Here is a 15453-nt window from a genome sequence, read left to right on the forward strand (position 1 = left end):
CAAAACATATAGACCAACTTGAAGAAGAGAGCCTGATAGGGGAAAAAGCCCTGGCCCAGTCCCCCGACCATGCTGCTCAGCAATTACTAGCGGCCAAGACACTAGATTACAGGCAGCTCCTTACAGAGGCGGCCAAGGCGAGGCAAAAGTCAATCCATCTCAAAATATATGAACATGGGGAGAGAACGGGTAAACTATTGGCCTGGTTGGTGAGGCGGGAGCAGGCATCAAGGTTAGTACACCCACTACAAGGTCCCAAGGGGGAAGACATAACCGATCCACGGGATGTAGCACAAACATTTGCTACTTACTTCGAATCGGTATACACGTCGGTGGCGGCAGTCACACCACTTGCTGCATGGGACTGCCTCTCCACTATCAAAGTCAACTGCCTCTCACCTGAAGAGAGACTCCCTCGAAGGGGAACCCACAGCGGAAGAAATACAACACGCTATTCGATACATACGCTCGGGTAGGGCCATGGGACCCAACGGGCTCCCAATTGAGTTTTTCAAGTCTTCTGCCACCAAGCTGACAGCCCACCTCTGCCAGATGTATTTAGAAAGTTACGAGAAAGGACTATTGTCAGATGAGATCCGGTTAGCCACAATTGTGGTTATACACAAGCAGGGCAAACCAGCCAACAATTGCAAGGCATATGGGCCCATTTCTATCCTCACTGCAGAGGCTAAAATACTCGCAAAACTATTGGCCAATAGACTCATCCCACTGATAACAGATCTGATACACCCGGACCAGTCAGGCTTCATGCCTGGCCGGAACACTGCCTTGAATTTATGACGCCTGCACGGGGTGCTGGGTAGGGAAGACACAATAAGAAAAGATGTAGCCCATCTGTCCCTTGATGCCAAATGGCCTTTGACACCATTGAGTGAGCATATATGTTTGTCGTCCGCGAAAGAATGGGCTTTGGGCCCAATTTCATAAAATGGATTAAATTGCTATACACTTGCCCGACAGCGCAAATCATGGTGAACCGACACACATCAAGATAATTTCAGCTGGGGGGAGGAACTCGGCAAGGGTGCCCCTTGTTGCCCCTAGCTTTGTTTTGGTATTCGAACCATTGGCGATCTCGGTGAGGGGAGACCCTCTGATACGTGGACTCAAATGGACCGAAAATCACGAGGGCAGAATTCCGCTCTATGCGGACGATCTATTGTTATATATGGCTTTCCCCCGCATCTACCATTCACTGCATCCTACACATTTTCCGTATATTCAGCAACCACTAAGGGTACACAATAAACTGGTATAAGTCCCACTATTCCCATTACATGGTTCTCAGTCATACACACCAAAAGAATGACATCCCCGTGGCAACGGGGATTCTGTTATCTAGGAGTGTACATAACAACAGATCCAGCCTGCTTCTATGAAACCAATGTGCTAGGGCCCCTGCTGCGCATCTGCACCGATGTAAAACACCGGTGTGCCCTACCACTGACTCTCCTGGGGCACGCGGCTCTCTTCAAAATGTTAGCATGGCCCCGCTTCCTCTACGCTCTGCCAAACACTCCCTACAGGGTCACAGACTCCTACTTCTCAAATATTAACAGCGCTCTGCGTACCCTGCTGTGGGACGGACGGGCACCGCGCATAGCGATGCAAAATTTTACGGCGGGATGGTATGACGGTGGAATCTCATTACCTGACCTCTAGTCATATTATTGGGCTTCCCAACTCATGGTAGTTAACCGCTGGGCCCACGGTTCTCGGGTTGACCCAAGTCTCCACACAGATTGGTGGCTTATGGGACAGGGAGGGTACCACAGAGCACTATACATGAACCTCAAAAAACTGGGCCTAACTGGGCCTACAGCCCCCACAATTGAAGTCTGGTACCTGGTCAATAAAAAACTGGCATAACAAAATCACACGTGCAACTCCACTCTGGGAATCCGAACAGTTGGGCCGATTGTGCACTTCCCCAGGTTCGATAAATGGGATCCGATAGGCCTGTCAACGGTGGGGGACATGTGGAACACAATAGGGTTGGCCACATTTCCAGATCTACAGAAGAAATATGACCTTGCATAATCCGAAACATTCAGATAACTACAAATCAGCCATGCTCTCAAAACAGCGATACCAGAGTGCGGCTCACTCCCGGAAGCATGCCCTCTGGAAGAAAGACTAATACGAGACCCCATGACCAAGAAGGCCATATCCTTAATGAACAAAAAACTGATCAATAACCGTCCTGACTTGTTAACACGCCTGTGGCAGCAATGGGAGGTGGACCTAGACGAGTTAGAGGACGACGATTGGTGAGACGCTTTAGCCTCCCCCCAGGGAAATAGCCTTCCCCATGATACTGGAGCTAGTTCAACTTAAAACTATACACCGTGTCTACCTTGCCGCAGGCAGGGGCGTAACACAGGCCCCCGCGGCGCGGGGGGCCCCGAGCTGCAGGGGGCCCCCTCAGCACAGTACTCCGGCCCAATAGCTCAGATTAAATCCAGAGCGGGGACCCCTCTGTGCGTGGCAGGGGGGGCCCCCTCAACTTTTGTTACGCCACTGGCTGCAGAAGTACTAGTCAAGATGGGTAGGAGGGCCGACACGTATTGCCTTAGGCAATGCCACCAGGGGGGAACTTTCTTTCACATAATGAGGAAATGTCCAGCTGCCCAAACGTATTAGAAAGCAGTCACAGAGCAGATGGAGATGGCAGGGGGGAAAAACTAAACGCCACTCCGAATTTGTGCCTACTAAACATATGGGAGGCCACAAACCTTACCCAAACTGAGAAATCATGGATTTCACTAGGATGGGCCCTCGTGAAGTGAAACATCGCACAAAAATGGGGAGTGGGGAACCACTAACAATCACAGGATGGGTTTCTGAAATGGATAGAGCCATGATTGTGGAAAAAGATGTTTTTGAACACAGGATGCCCTAAAAAATGGGACCGTAAGTGGGCTGAATATGCACAGGGGTGAAATATGTATATCCCCTACGGTAGAGCTACGTCACCGAGATGTGAGAATGCAAGACTTACCAAATATCGAGGGGAGAGATACCATGATGATAAATACAATTGATGGCTTGTCTTGCTGTGCTTTTTGTTGTGGTGATTAATAAAAAGTGTTTTGTTTTTTTTAAAGAATGGAATGGGGGGATCTTCTGATCGGGTGTGCAGGGAAGAATAACCTAGTCAATGAGCATGTTCCACCACGGTGGAGAATCGTTCCATTCACCTTAAGTATTAAACAATCCACAGATTTCTGTTGTAGATGCTCAGTTCATTGTATTATACCACCACATTTGTAAGGGGAATTAATCTGGAGGGACGAGTTTGTCAGTTTGGTGGCCATGTCTTTGTCTTCCTGGTACAGTTACACATGACGTTCGTATGACCACTAATGGCAGAACTGCAAGAGGATATTCAACATACCTTGGATTGTGTTACAACTGAAACACAGAATGTTATGTTCTCACTCTGTCCCCCAACCACAGACAGATGTTCGTTTAAGTGATATCCCTAATGAATGTGTGAAAATAGCCCTTCTGTTGTTCAGTTCCACTCTTTCTTGCACACTATCGGCAGTATACTGTGGATCTGCAAGCGAGTGATTGTTTAATTTACCTAGTTAAAGCAATTGATTCTGTCTGAAGAGATTCAGAATATATTACTGCGGTTTGTGAGTTTTGATATATGGTATACAGCATGATCGAGACACTGGTGATAAAATGTGGTTAAAAAGAGCAACAACTCAGTAAAAGCTCCTGTTGTCAAGCTAGAAATGTTATAAATTCTGTTTACTTTTAGTGGCTAACTCTACGAAATATCAGGAACAGAAATGCTTCACCTTGAGTTTGGAATTGCTTTCTGCATATTCATGATGTATACGTTTCATAGTTAATTGCCCAACCTCTTGTCTGTTTTCCTTCAATCAATAGATCCTGCAAGGCTTGAAGTATACATTTTCTGTTGACTGGTGGTCATTTGGTGTCTTGCTGTATGAAATGCTTATTGGACAATCCCCTTTTCATGGTGATGATGAGGATGAGCTATTTGAGTCGATACGCTTGGACACTCCTCATTACCCACGGTGGATCACCAAAGAATCAAAAGATATATTGGAAAAGGTAAGACCACTGTATAAACTCTTCCCAATGTGTGCTTTTTACAAATGGTAGTGATGTCTTAAGAATTGCAGTTTTTTGTTGTCTTTGTAACTGCAGCTTTCAATTGGGGAACGCAACTTTATTTTGGCGAAGATTTTCTAGGTGAACTCCTTAGATAACACCTATAAAAGTGAACGAACAGCACCACAAAAACGCATTCAATTTCCAAACCAATGAAACCACACTGGAGGAAATGGCCTCAAGAATAACAATGCTTCCTCAATTCCTATGAATGCCCACACATTTCCAGTGCAAGGACAATACAGACTCCTGAGGACCCAATCAGGGTTTGGCGTGTTTTGGTGTATGTATTATTATTTAGAAAGCACTTAACTTAACAGACTATACAGCATAATTGGATTTTGTACGATTGCAACTTTTCAATATGGGTAATGTGTAAGTCAGTGTAGTAATCAAAATAAATGGTGAGCCCCCTATATAAGGAATATGGATCACATAGGTAGGAACTGGTCCCTTTTGGTAAACCCCCTGTACTTGTGAACATTGATCACATTGGTAGAAACTGGTTCCTTTTGGTTCAGCAGACTAAAACTATCCGGACTGAAATCTTCACGTGGGTAACTATCCTTGATTGTTTGGATCTGATGTCATAGTTGAAAGGTAAAATTTGCCTCTTTCTCACACTTATGATCTTCTTGTGCTAACCTATACAACTCTTGGAAAGCAAATATTCCAGATGTGGCTTTTTATGTTAACATTTGCAGAGCATACAGGATCTATGTCCAAACAAAGGTGCACAATTGGCTACTTTGCCTATTTTGGATGACCTCTACCTTGAGGCTCAGCCAGAGCAGCATCATTGCCTTAGTGCTTGTCTATTTACACAGCTTTTTATAGTGTAGACTATATTCCCATGCGTTTTCAGAGCCCTTTTCTGATGTTGGTGAACTGCGGTGAAAAGCAAATCTATAGAAAAGAATTTCAGGAAGAAAAGAGGTGTTGGGATTTCATGCAGAATAAATATGTATCAGGTCAATTAAGCTCCGGATCATCTAAAAAATGTGGGAAAACTGACTGTCTTTACGGATACAATGACCAAAACCAGGTTGCAACTAAAGTAGCATTTCTGCAGTAAACCATTCACATTTTTGGAAGAAGCTGGAAGGGATATACTTGAAAGCATCCATCTTGAAAATCCAATTGTACTACAAATAGATAAGAGTGGAGTGATGTTCATATAGCATGGGTGGTGTGAGAAGAACAAGAGCAATTCAAATGCAAGTACTCAAATCAAGGGTGTAACCTTTCACATCTTTTATCATCTCTTCCACGGTTATATCTTTTCAAAACACAATCCGCTGGCATCTTAGTTAATATATCAAATCTGATTAATTGCTCAAATATTGAAGTCCTCTCTTTTGACATGGACAGTGAAATGTTCTCCCTGAACGTTGATAATTCTTGTTTGGAACAAGTTAAGATCTGTTCAAACTAGTGAATGATGAACAGTCTACATCTATTAAAAACATATCTTCATCATCCTGTACAAAAATCATCAACAACTGTGAAAAGTTAATCATGTGTGTATAGGTTGAATCAGACCTATGAAGAATATTACGCCTCACTTCCCTCTGACAGACAGCCTGGTACGTCACAAGATGGGCATTCAGGCATTTCTTTCAAGGGTACTGCAAGTCTAATTAATTTGATGACCATTCAGCCAGAGGTAAACAATAAAAAAAGAAGTTTCCCTTTGGCAGGGACAAGCTGAAAGGAATTTGTATATCACTGCTGTCAATGAATAGACATAGGGGACAATCAACTGTTGCATTGTTTTGCTGAGCTGTGTTCTGCTATTGCCTAATCTCATTTCACTTTCTGAATGTTTTCTAATGATGCGAACTTGGTCTCACAATAAAGCCTTGTTGTGGTGCCTCTCTCGAAGACCATGCTTAGTCTGTGAAACTGCAGATCTACAACTCTTGTGGTTTTTCCTACGAGGAGATCAATAGCTAACAAATGCTCACACCAAAAATTGTGCAGGGAACATAATAGCAGGACGTAACGCAGACCATGCGGGGAAGGAGGCCTCCACCACCTCATGGGGCCCCCATTCAGTCTACAGCCTTTGAATATCTGTGAGATGTTTTTTTTTGTTTTTTAGAAAAAAGTAGGTTTAAGAATGTACATAAGTAATTTAAAAAAAAATAAAAAACTTTGAGAAATCGTCCCATCTTTAGTTAAATAGTTTGTGTAAGACTGTAAAGTTGATCTGTAACCATAGAAGGCTGCCTGTCATATTTCTCTAAAAAAACTGTAATCCTGTACTTGTTAGTTGTGAAGTCAAAGCCATCAAATTCACATCAATTGAGAGTACCCAAAATACTTCCTGTACATTTCTAAAAGCAATTTAACGTAATGTAATTAACTGATGACCAAAATATCCTCATCTCAGGTAAACTCTAGATGTTTGTGCTGCGGTTATCAGATTCCTTCAAGCATGTGACACGAAGTTAGAAATATTGTATTTAAAAACATTATACGGTTTACTGCTTAAAAGGTTTAATGTAATTTAGTAAGTAGGTCTTTTTAACTGTAAAAATCTTTTTTTAAATGCTCACTGAAACATTTAAAACTTTGAAAACTTATAATAATGTTGATTGGCTAAAAGATGTGGCTCGTTTAAAGTGTTCCCCATTCTGGGAATATTCATATATACTCAGCATAAATCGAGAGGACTGTTCTCTCTTGGCACTATAACTAATAGGGAGGTGGACATTTCGGGGCTGATTGACAAAGGCATGTAAGAGTACTTAAGAGTACTGCAGCAGTACTACGCCCCATAATCTTAAATGATTTTGTGAATCAGTGAAAAGTGTTTCTGGGACCACAAAGCCATCAGCAATACATATCTGTGAATATGGTAAGATACAACCAGCTGCATGACGGTATCGTACACAAGTTACTATACCTTACTAAGCACTCCTTTTAGATAACATCTAGCACTGTTGAAATTGTGTGATGGCTGATTAAATAGTCTCGGTGAGCAGTTCACCTATTTCAGAAAAAGGTGTATAAATTCACAATAAGAAGTGCCTGCAGCAAACTAAATTAATATTTGTTGTTGGTTATTGTTGAAAAGTTATAAGAAGAATAGGAAAAAAACATTTCATTACTTCGTTGTTTTTAAATGGAAGTGCGAGTAGGAAGAGTAGTGAACATGCACACTTCAACTTTGGATTTGCCTTCCTGTAGGTATAGGACCCTGTGCGTCATTCTTGGGTCACAAAGACAGAATGCTTATTTGCCGAGTGACTAGTTTGAGACCTGCGAATATTTTTGTATTGCGATTGTTGTAAAGTTCCATAACATGGCAAAAATGAACATTCAGTAAAATTTGCATGATCCTGCCCAAATAATATAAACAGGAAATAATCTGTTTGTGAATACTACTGAAATGGTTACTAATACAGGGTTGGAGGCCCATTGAACACAGCAGTGCACTGTAAGAGTTCCAGAGGAATACTGCAGTCAAACGAGGCAACTATTCAGATCTGATTCTGCAAATATTAGAGGAAGAAAGGTCTAGATGAGGTGCCATCTGTTCAATCAAGAGTAATTAATTTTCTGAAGGGCTAAAAGTATGATGATCAGGTTTAGTTGGAGGCGAGTGAGAAAACCACTGCCCTATTTGGGAGAACCCGTAGTACCCTGTCACTGCCATGATTGCTTCCACCAGGTCCAAAATGCAGATGTTAGACTGATTGCTGGACTGAATGGTGTCCCATTTGATATTTCCAAAGTAGTCACCTTTCTGTTCCAGTTTAGGCCAGAGTCAAGTTCAAAGTGTTTTCTTTTGATTCACACCACCATTTACGGAACAAAATCTGCCAATGCACGAGTGATCTTGTATCTCTTCTCCCCATTTAGAGTTTGTGACTCACATAGCCTTGCTGTCATTAAGTGAAGGTCTCAAAATCTGCCCTTGGTCCATGATGTTTTTAGAGAAAAGTATTTACATCTCCTGTCCAACAACCTGAAGATGATCACTTTAGGTTGGGCTCTATAACAAATTATCTATATGCTTAAAACTTTGCAAGTGCGAGCAATTGTTCAGTTTAAAAGTATTTTTCTTCTAATCCTTTACTTTATTCAGTTACACCTGTTTGCTATTATACACTAAATTGTCTTTTGAATGCTTTAGACCATGTAGGTGTCTCATGATGACCTTCACGCTACTTTCCACTGCTATCCTACAGTGGTGTGCAGCATTCTGCCTTCTACTTTATAAATGCTGTAGTTATAATTTTTCTGAAATTGTTTCCTTTTCTTAGCTCTTTGAAAGGGATCCTTTGAAAAGATTAGGGATTACTGGGAATATCAAATTGCATCCATTCTTCAAAACAATCAACTGGACCGCATTGGAGAAAAGGGAAGTGGACCCTCCATTTAAGCCAAAAGTGGTAAGTAGACGTTAACCACCAAGATGGTAGTCAAATTATCTGGTGGAAAAATTTATAAAGTGTAGCATGTAGCAGAACACTGCATAGCTCTACTGCTTTGTAATACTGAATATATTTTTCCATTAGGCACATAAATGGGTTGGTCTTCAAAAACTGCCTTTAACACCGAAGGCTGTTTTGTAGCCATAATGCTTGAAAAGATTTTATCACTGAATATCGAGCATAGGAATATCATGGTATCATAATATCGACAAAATATTAAATGGTAAGTGCATATAAAAGAGGTATACGTTTACTATTCTTAACTCCACTGTACCTTGAAAATGTATTTTGTCATGGTACATATGTGGAGTTAGATATAGGAAATCTATACATACTTTTGCCCTCACTATTCTGTCTGTGATCTTAAGGTAAACACAAGGAGATGATGGATGGAGCGCTGAAACTTTTCAGACACTCACCCCCAGTCACAGATCTGGGTTTGCTTTGTTCTCCTTAAATTGGCAGGGTATGGCCAGAAGTTGGTCCCATGCTCACTTTGCCACTGGATTCAAGCTAGCCTGGCTGATGAGGGGTGTTACCTCGAAACCGGTCCCAAGATGCTTGTTCCCGGTCCAAGGAGGACCTAGCTTGGCAGTTTGGGCTGGACTGTTCCCATGAGGCACAGAGTCAAAACTGATCTGCATATAGCTGGGTCTCAACTGGGGTGGCAAAATGAGCTAAAGAATAATGATGGATTCAACCCAGATCTGTGACTGGGGGTGAGTGTCTGAAAAGTGTCAGCGCTCCGTCCATCATCTCCTTGTGTTTTCTTTGTTCACCCTAAGTTGGTAGGGTATGCCCAGACGTGGGTCCCTTGCTCACTTAGCCACTGGATTCAAGCTAACCTGGCTGATATGTGGTGTTATCCCGAAACCGGTCCCAGGATGCCTGTTTCTGGTCCAGCGAGGACCTGGCTTGGCAGTTTGGGCTGGACTGTTGCCATGAGGCACAGGGTCAAAACTGATTTGCATATAGCTGGGTCTGAACTGGGGTGGCCAAGTGAGCTAAATAATAATGATGGATTCAACCCAGATCTGTGACTGGGGGTGAGTTTTTGAAAAGTTTCAGCACTCCGTCCATCATCTCCTTGTGTTTGCTTTATGATCTTAAGGTCCCACAATATTCCCTACTCGATATTTTGGAGCTAAACTCTTGGAAAAATATGTTGCAAATTGAATCATTTGGTCCAGCTTTAGAAGCAAGATTTGAGCTGGTATGAAAACATTTTCCAGGGCTACGTGTCCATTACTGGTTGCTGCATAGACATCTCTGAGAAAAGTCATATGTAAATGGAAAAAATTATTATCTAGGACAATTGTTACTACATACACTCTCAAAATATATATGGTTAGAAAAACTTGTGATGTTCAGCTATTTCTGTTCATACCTTGCAAGTAAGACCCATGGCAAATATGTGTCTAAATTATAACACCTGTTAGCAATGCATGTGTATACCTGGGGCTGTATTACAGAACGTTGGCACTGGAGCAAAAATCAGGCCAACATTGTTTCACAGCATTTTGCAATTTGTGTAATAGCAAGCAGAGCGGAAAATGTGCTACTGTAAGTATTAGAGGAAATATTTATGCTACAGGACCAAACAATATAGATTGTGAAGTTATTTACAAGTTATTTATAAACGTAAATAACAAAGCTTTTTGTGTATCATAATTTTATTTGTATATTTGAGAGTTTATCTGGGAAATTCAAGCTTATGACAGCCCTTTAGCGAGGAGGAAGCGATTTATCAGCTTACGCATTTAAAATTAAGCTGATTTTGCCTCAAAAATAGATCAATTTTAAACATTTGAAAAACGGAGAAAATGTATTTTCCTCGCTCTCTGTAGGATTACTTCAACAAAGCAAAAATGTGACATTAGTACCTGCCATGGTTATCTTTGTGCAAATAGCATTAGCTCCACACACATAAGAAATGATGCAAATTAATTGGCTATGATTTGTTGTTTTTGCACCAGTTCAAACTTACTACTATACTCATTGTAAACATTCTGCATGCATCTGATATTTAGGAGTTATTGTGAATTGGGAAGATGGTAAATTGTGAAGGTAGAGAGTTGCAGGTAAAAAAAGTCTCCTTTGAGTAGTTGAGAACTGCAATCAGGTTGGCGACATTTAGATGGATAATACCAGCTCAACTGTTGGGAAATTTGAAGAAAAAAAAGTACTTTTGTCCAGATTTTCCTACAGATGTGCTTTTAAGTTATTTGGCGATTGGGTTCCATTAAGGAATGTTGTACCATTGTGTTAGTCTCACAGAGTTTTTTCGCACAGATTATAACCAGGGAAGATCATAGTTACAGACGAACGAGATCTGCTTGCAGATCCTCCACACACAGCAAACACTCTGAAATGTGGGCATCCTAGAAAAATTAAGAATGCGGAGTATTGCACATTGTCTGTGCAATATTTTGTTATTTCTTTAGGAGTTTCAAATAACACAGGATTTCACCTTCGTACCTTTGAGGCAATGAAAGAGATGGGGCTCCAATAGACCTGTGGAGGTTATTGCTGGGCAAGAGTTGGAGAAAACTTGTTGTGTGTCAACGGTTTCTTCCTTTGCTGTGGTTAATGTCCTTTTAGTTTATAGAGGTTCCAAGACTTCCCGCGATTCCCTGTTAGGATTCGTGATAGTCATCTTTTCCTTCTTATGGATATAACCGTTTGTGTTCCTTCTGACTGTTGTGATATTTACCTTTGTTTTGGATTTCTTTGCTCACAGGACAGACAGTATCCCTGTGGTCTAGTACCAATTTGTATTATGGTGACCAACTTCTTTTGATATCATGTATATTGGCCAAGATGATGTATATAGTTGAGTCAATTATTTGGTTGTCTGCTTGCTCTGTCACATTGCATCAACACAGTAAATTTGATAATTGTTGGTTAATTTATGTAGTATAATACTTTGAAAGCCCAGTACTAAAATTAATAGTTCTCTTCTTTTCAATGTAGAAATCTCCTGGAGACTACAACAATTTTGATCGCGAGTTCTTGAGTGAAAAGCCACGTCTGTCCTACAGCGATAAAAACCTAATCGACTCCATGGACCAGTCTGCTTTTCACGGATTCTCTTTTATTAACCCCAAAATGGAACGACTGCTAGAGAAATGATCTTGATGCACCCTTACAAGATGAACATGTCTTCTGTGGAGATGCATTGTAACTGTATGCAGCTGGGAGTTTAGAGATCATGCATCAATGATTGCATTCCTTGTACTTGTACGATATGTCTCCAACCCATGGGTTTGGATTACATTTGACATTGTGTATGTAGAAATCCTCGTCCGCCCCTAGTTCTTTACAATATTTGTGATGGTCATTTCTTCTAACTGCTGATTTTCTGTGTACCAGCAAAAGGCACTTTTTCTAGCATGGTTGGGTTTTTATGGTCTGTTTGGAAATCATGTGTATGTATGTTATTACTCGCGCCAGTAGTGGAAACCTGTAGATCTTCTGTCTGGTTACTTGAATGTAAGATGCTATATAAAACATATAAATGCTGTATGTAATGCTTCAAAAGAAACATATTTGAAAATTCTATTTGCGCTGCGGGATTTTTTTTTGTCTCTGGCAACTGGGGTACTTTTTATGTGTGTTTGCAATAAAATAATATATTCCTTTCCTCAAATTGATTGTATTTTGATCCTTTGCTTCAGTTTTTGTTGTGCCAAAAGAGGAACCATGAGCTTTGCAATGCACGCAGGAATAGAACAACAGTAAGTGGCTATTTTAAAAAGTAAATGGTTTGGGACCTAAATATGAGGAATAAAGAAATACTACTAAGTTCCTTCTTCACGCATCCCACAACCTTATTGTGATTGTGAACTGCTTGTGTGCAAGCAATAAATCAAAACATTATCCAAATGGTAAAATAGATCCAACTTTGTTGCTGGGCATTTGAAATATAATGTTGATTTTAAGTTGTGTATTCTTCTAGATGACGTTGCAATGGAAGTCACTGATATTTGACATTCAGCAAAGAAACTATCTAAAAGGCATGCCAATGGAGATAATTAATGTACATGGGGCATTTCCACTTGAGTGGGTCTCCAGTTATTTTATGTTGATAAAATATTTGTTTTGAGAACAAGTTTGTGAGACTGTAAAAAAAAAAAAAAAAAAACACATTACATGCAATTGTCGCCTATTTTGAAATGGATGTATGTCAGTAACTCTGGGATAAAAGTACACAACCCTTCAAAAACATCTTTTGGCCTCCATCCCTTGTGACCAGACTTACTTTTTACTCCCTATTTAGAGGGTATCTCCTACCACCTGTCAGGATCAGAACTGATTCTCTCAGATATTGTGACTGGAGCCTGGCAGTATTTGAGGGTCCTAGGAATGAATAGTTAAAGCCCTCCCTGGCATCTTCAAGTCACAACATGTAATGTTAAAGTTGTCCTTTGTTCTGCCTAGAGTTCCTGAGACCTCCAGATAGCTAAATTCTCCTAAATTGTCAGCAGTTGACACCCTCTATTCTTCCTTGGCTCAGAGGCAGGATATTGTCCTTTGAGCCCGAATCATTAACTTTCTCAGTCAAAGATGGGGTTTCCAACCTTATTTTCCCCAAACTTTATTGTTTTCAAAAGTATACACAGAGAGAATGAACAGACCAGATGTTACATAGGTCTATATATCATTATTTGGAATTCTTTCATAGCTCAGAAGTTTGCCTATAACAGTAAGTGCCAAAAAATAAAAATGACATTGTAGATTTCACATTTTATGCAGCGTTAACCACTCGATTTTCTTAGGAAATCAATAACGATTGGAGCAGGACCATTGAGAAAGGATAGTAGAAGGGAGGGGTAAGCTTCAGTCATTAGTGCCTTGACTGATAGTGCAACGCGAAGCAGTGTCAGCAAGTGTATGAGGGTTGTATTTGGAGAGTCTGGAGCAAGAGTCAGAAAGTAAGTACGAGAGGTTGCCAAACGTCTTTGGGTCTGGAGGAGTGGGGGGGGTTGTAATGTGACGCAGACTTCACTGGTCAGATCACAGTATGCCATGCACTTGAGCCGTGACTCTGTAGTGGAGCGAAGTGCATTGCCCCAACGAAGGACGATCTCTTTCTTTGCTAACAGCAAAGCAATGTCTGAGAAGAGGCAGAGATTTTTCGGGAGAGAAGAGACATTGCCCAGGAGAGCCATGAAGGAAAAGGAAGGGAGCGAGTCAGTGAAGTTATGTGTGATTGGATCTCGAAGACCACTGTCCAGTATGCAGCAATAACTGGGCACGTTCATGTCATGTGTGAGGATTCAGCATTTGATGTCTTGTATTTGCGGCAGAAAGATGATCTGGATGGGTCTATTTGGGCTAGGTCATCTGGTGCAGTGTATGTTCAGTCGAGTAATCTGGAATGGAGCAGTTTATGGCGGTGGTTGGGAGATACTAGTTTGGTTTGTGTGCAACAATATGCCCAGTCTCCGTCTGTGAGAGGGTGGCCAAGGTCCTGCACTCAGAGTTGTCTGACTCTGCCGTCATGGGTTAGCGGAAGCCAAGAGTTAGGGCACAGAGGCAAAGCTGGCTAATATAGGAAGTTCTATCTCAGTACCCCGCTAAGTTTCTGGGGGGCCCAGGTCGTTGTAGAGAGAGTTTGTATGTCTGATAGATCAGGTTTGAGGCCCTGAGGTAGCAGGGCTGCCAGCGGAGAAGGGTCTGCCAAGTCGTGCTCCGGCTTAGTGTATGGTAAGCGGGCATCAGGGTGATAGCAATGGTGAGCAAACTGTGGTTGTGCAACTAGGATGTAAATATAAAAATCTGGAACCGTAAAAGCACCATATTTGTACGGCAGAACAAGGGTACCCCAAGCTACTCATGGCCTGAGACCAGAACAGATGACTCCACAACCCATGAAGGGTTGTAAAGAAAGAAGCGGATAAGGGTATAGGAACATTTGGAAACAGATAAATAAAACGGGGGAGGGCGACCATTTTTATAATAGCAATCCGGCTTGCCATGGACAAGGGGAGGCATATCCAATGCTCAATCTGCTCGGTTAGTTTGTTGATGACGGGGCCATATTGGAGTTGAAGGATATGCTCTCTACTTCTATATAGGGTTATGCCTAAGTATTTGGTTTATTCGGTGCACCATGTGAGAGGGTACTCACAGTGGGGAAGTTATGTTGGTAAGAGGGAATAGCTCAAATTTCATCCAGTTGATATTCAGGCCCGACAGGGCACCAAAACTGTTTATCTCACGAATGAGAGGGGCCAAATTATCCGAGGTGTTGTTGACGAACAGCAGAATGTCATCAGCTTACATTGAGATAAGTAGCAGACCTGAACTGAAATAGAGGCCATGGTCTAAGTGTTTCTCTTGTAAGTGGTGGACTAATGGGTCCTTTGTGATAATGAATAACCGCGGTGAGAGTGGGCATCCCTGTCTGGTGCCTCTCATCACAGTTAACGGGGTCGGATAAAGAACTGTTAACCCTTATGCGGGCAGTGGGTGTGAAATACAGAAGGGAGGCTATAGCTATGAATTGTGGAGGGATGCAGAGCCTTCGCAGTGTGGTATAGAGAAAGGTCCAGTCCAAAGAATCGAAAGCCTTTTCTGCATCGAGAAGGGCAACCATAGATGGTGTCTCTGAAGAGATTCTGTTCAGCACCGAAAAGACAGTAAGAAGGTTTAATGATGTGGATCTATGGGGCATAAACCCTGTTTGGATGGGGGATATGATCCCTGCCAGCAGCAGTGAGAGTCTGTTAGCCATTGCTTTGGCCAGGATTTTGTTGTCCAAAATGAGTGGGGATAAGGGCCTATAGGAAATGCATAGGCCAGGTCTTTGTTGGGTTTTAAAAGCAGGGAA

General features: G+C 41.7%; 1 protein-coding gene across 6 annotated transcripts in view; it reads left to right on the forward strand.

Moving 5' to 3' along the window:
• The window catches only part of PRKCD (protein kinase C delta), a 391800-nt gene extending 379533 nt beyond the window's left edge, over positions 1 to 12267 (forward strand). For all 6 annotated transcript variants that reach the window (XM_085624544.1, XM_085624546.1, XM_085624547.1 and 3 more), the window contains 3 exons: positions 3925 to 4113; positions 8448 to 8576; positions 11592 to 12267. In XM_085624544.1, coding sequence (XP_085480670.1) covers positions 3925 to 4113; positions 8448 to 8576; positions 11592 to 11750 — 477 coding nt within the window. In that variant the 3' untranslated portion in view covers positions 11751 to 12267. The remainder of the gene's footprint in view (positions 1 to 3924; positions 4114 to 8447; positions 8577 to 11591) is intronic.
• The last annotated feature ends 3186 nt before the right edge of the window (positions 12268 to 15453 follow it).

This window comes from Triturus cristatus, chromosome 9, assembly GCF_964204655.1.
Source record: "Triturus cristatus chromosome 9, aTriCri1.1, whole genome shotgun sequence".
NCBI lineage: Eukaryota > Metazoa > Chordata > Amphibia > Caudata > Salamandridae > Triturus > Triturus cristatus.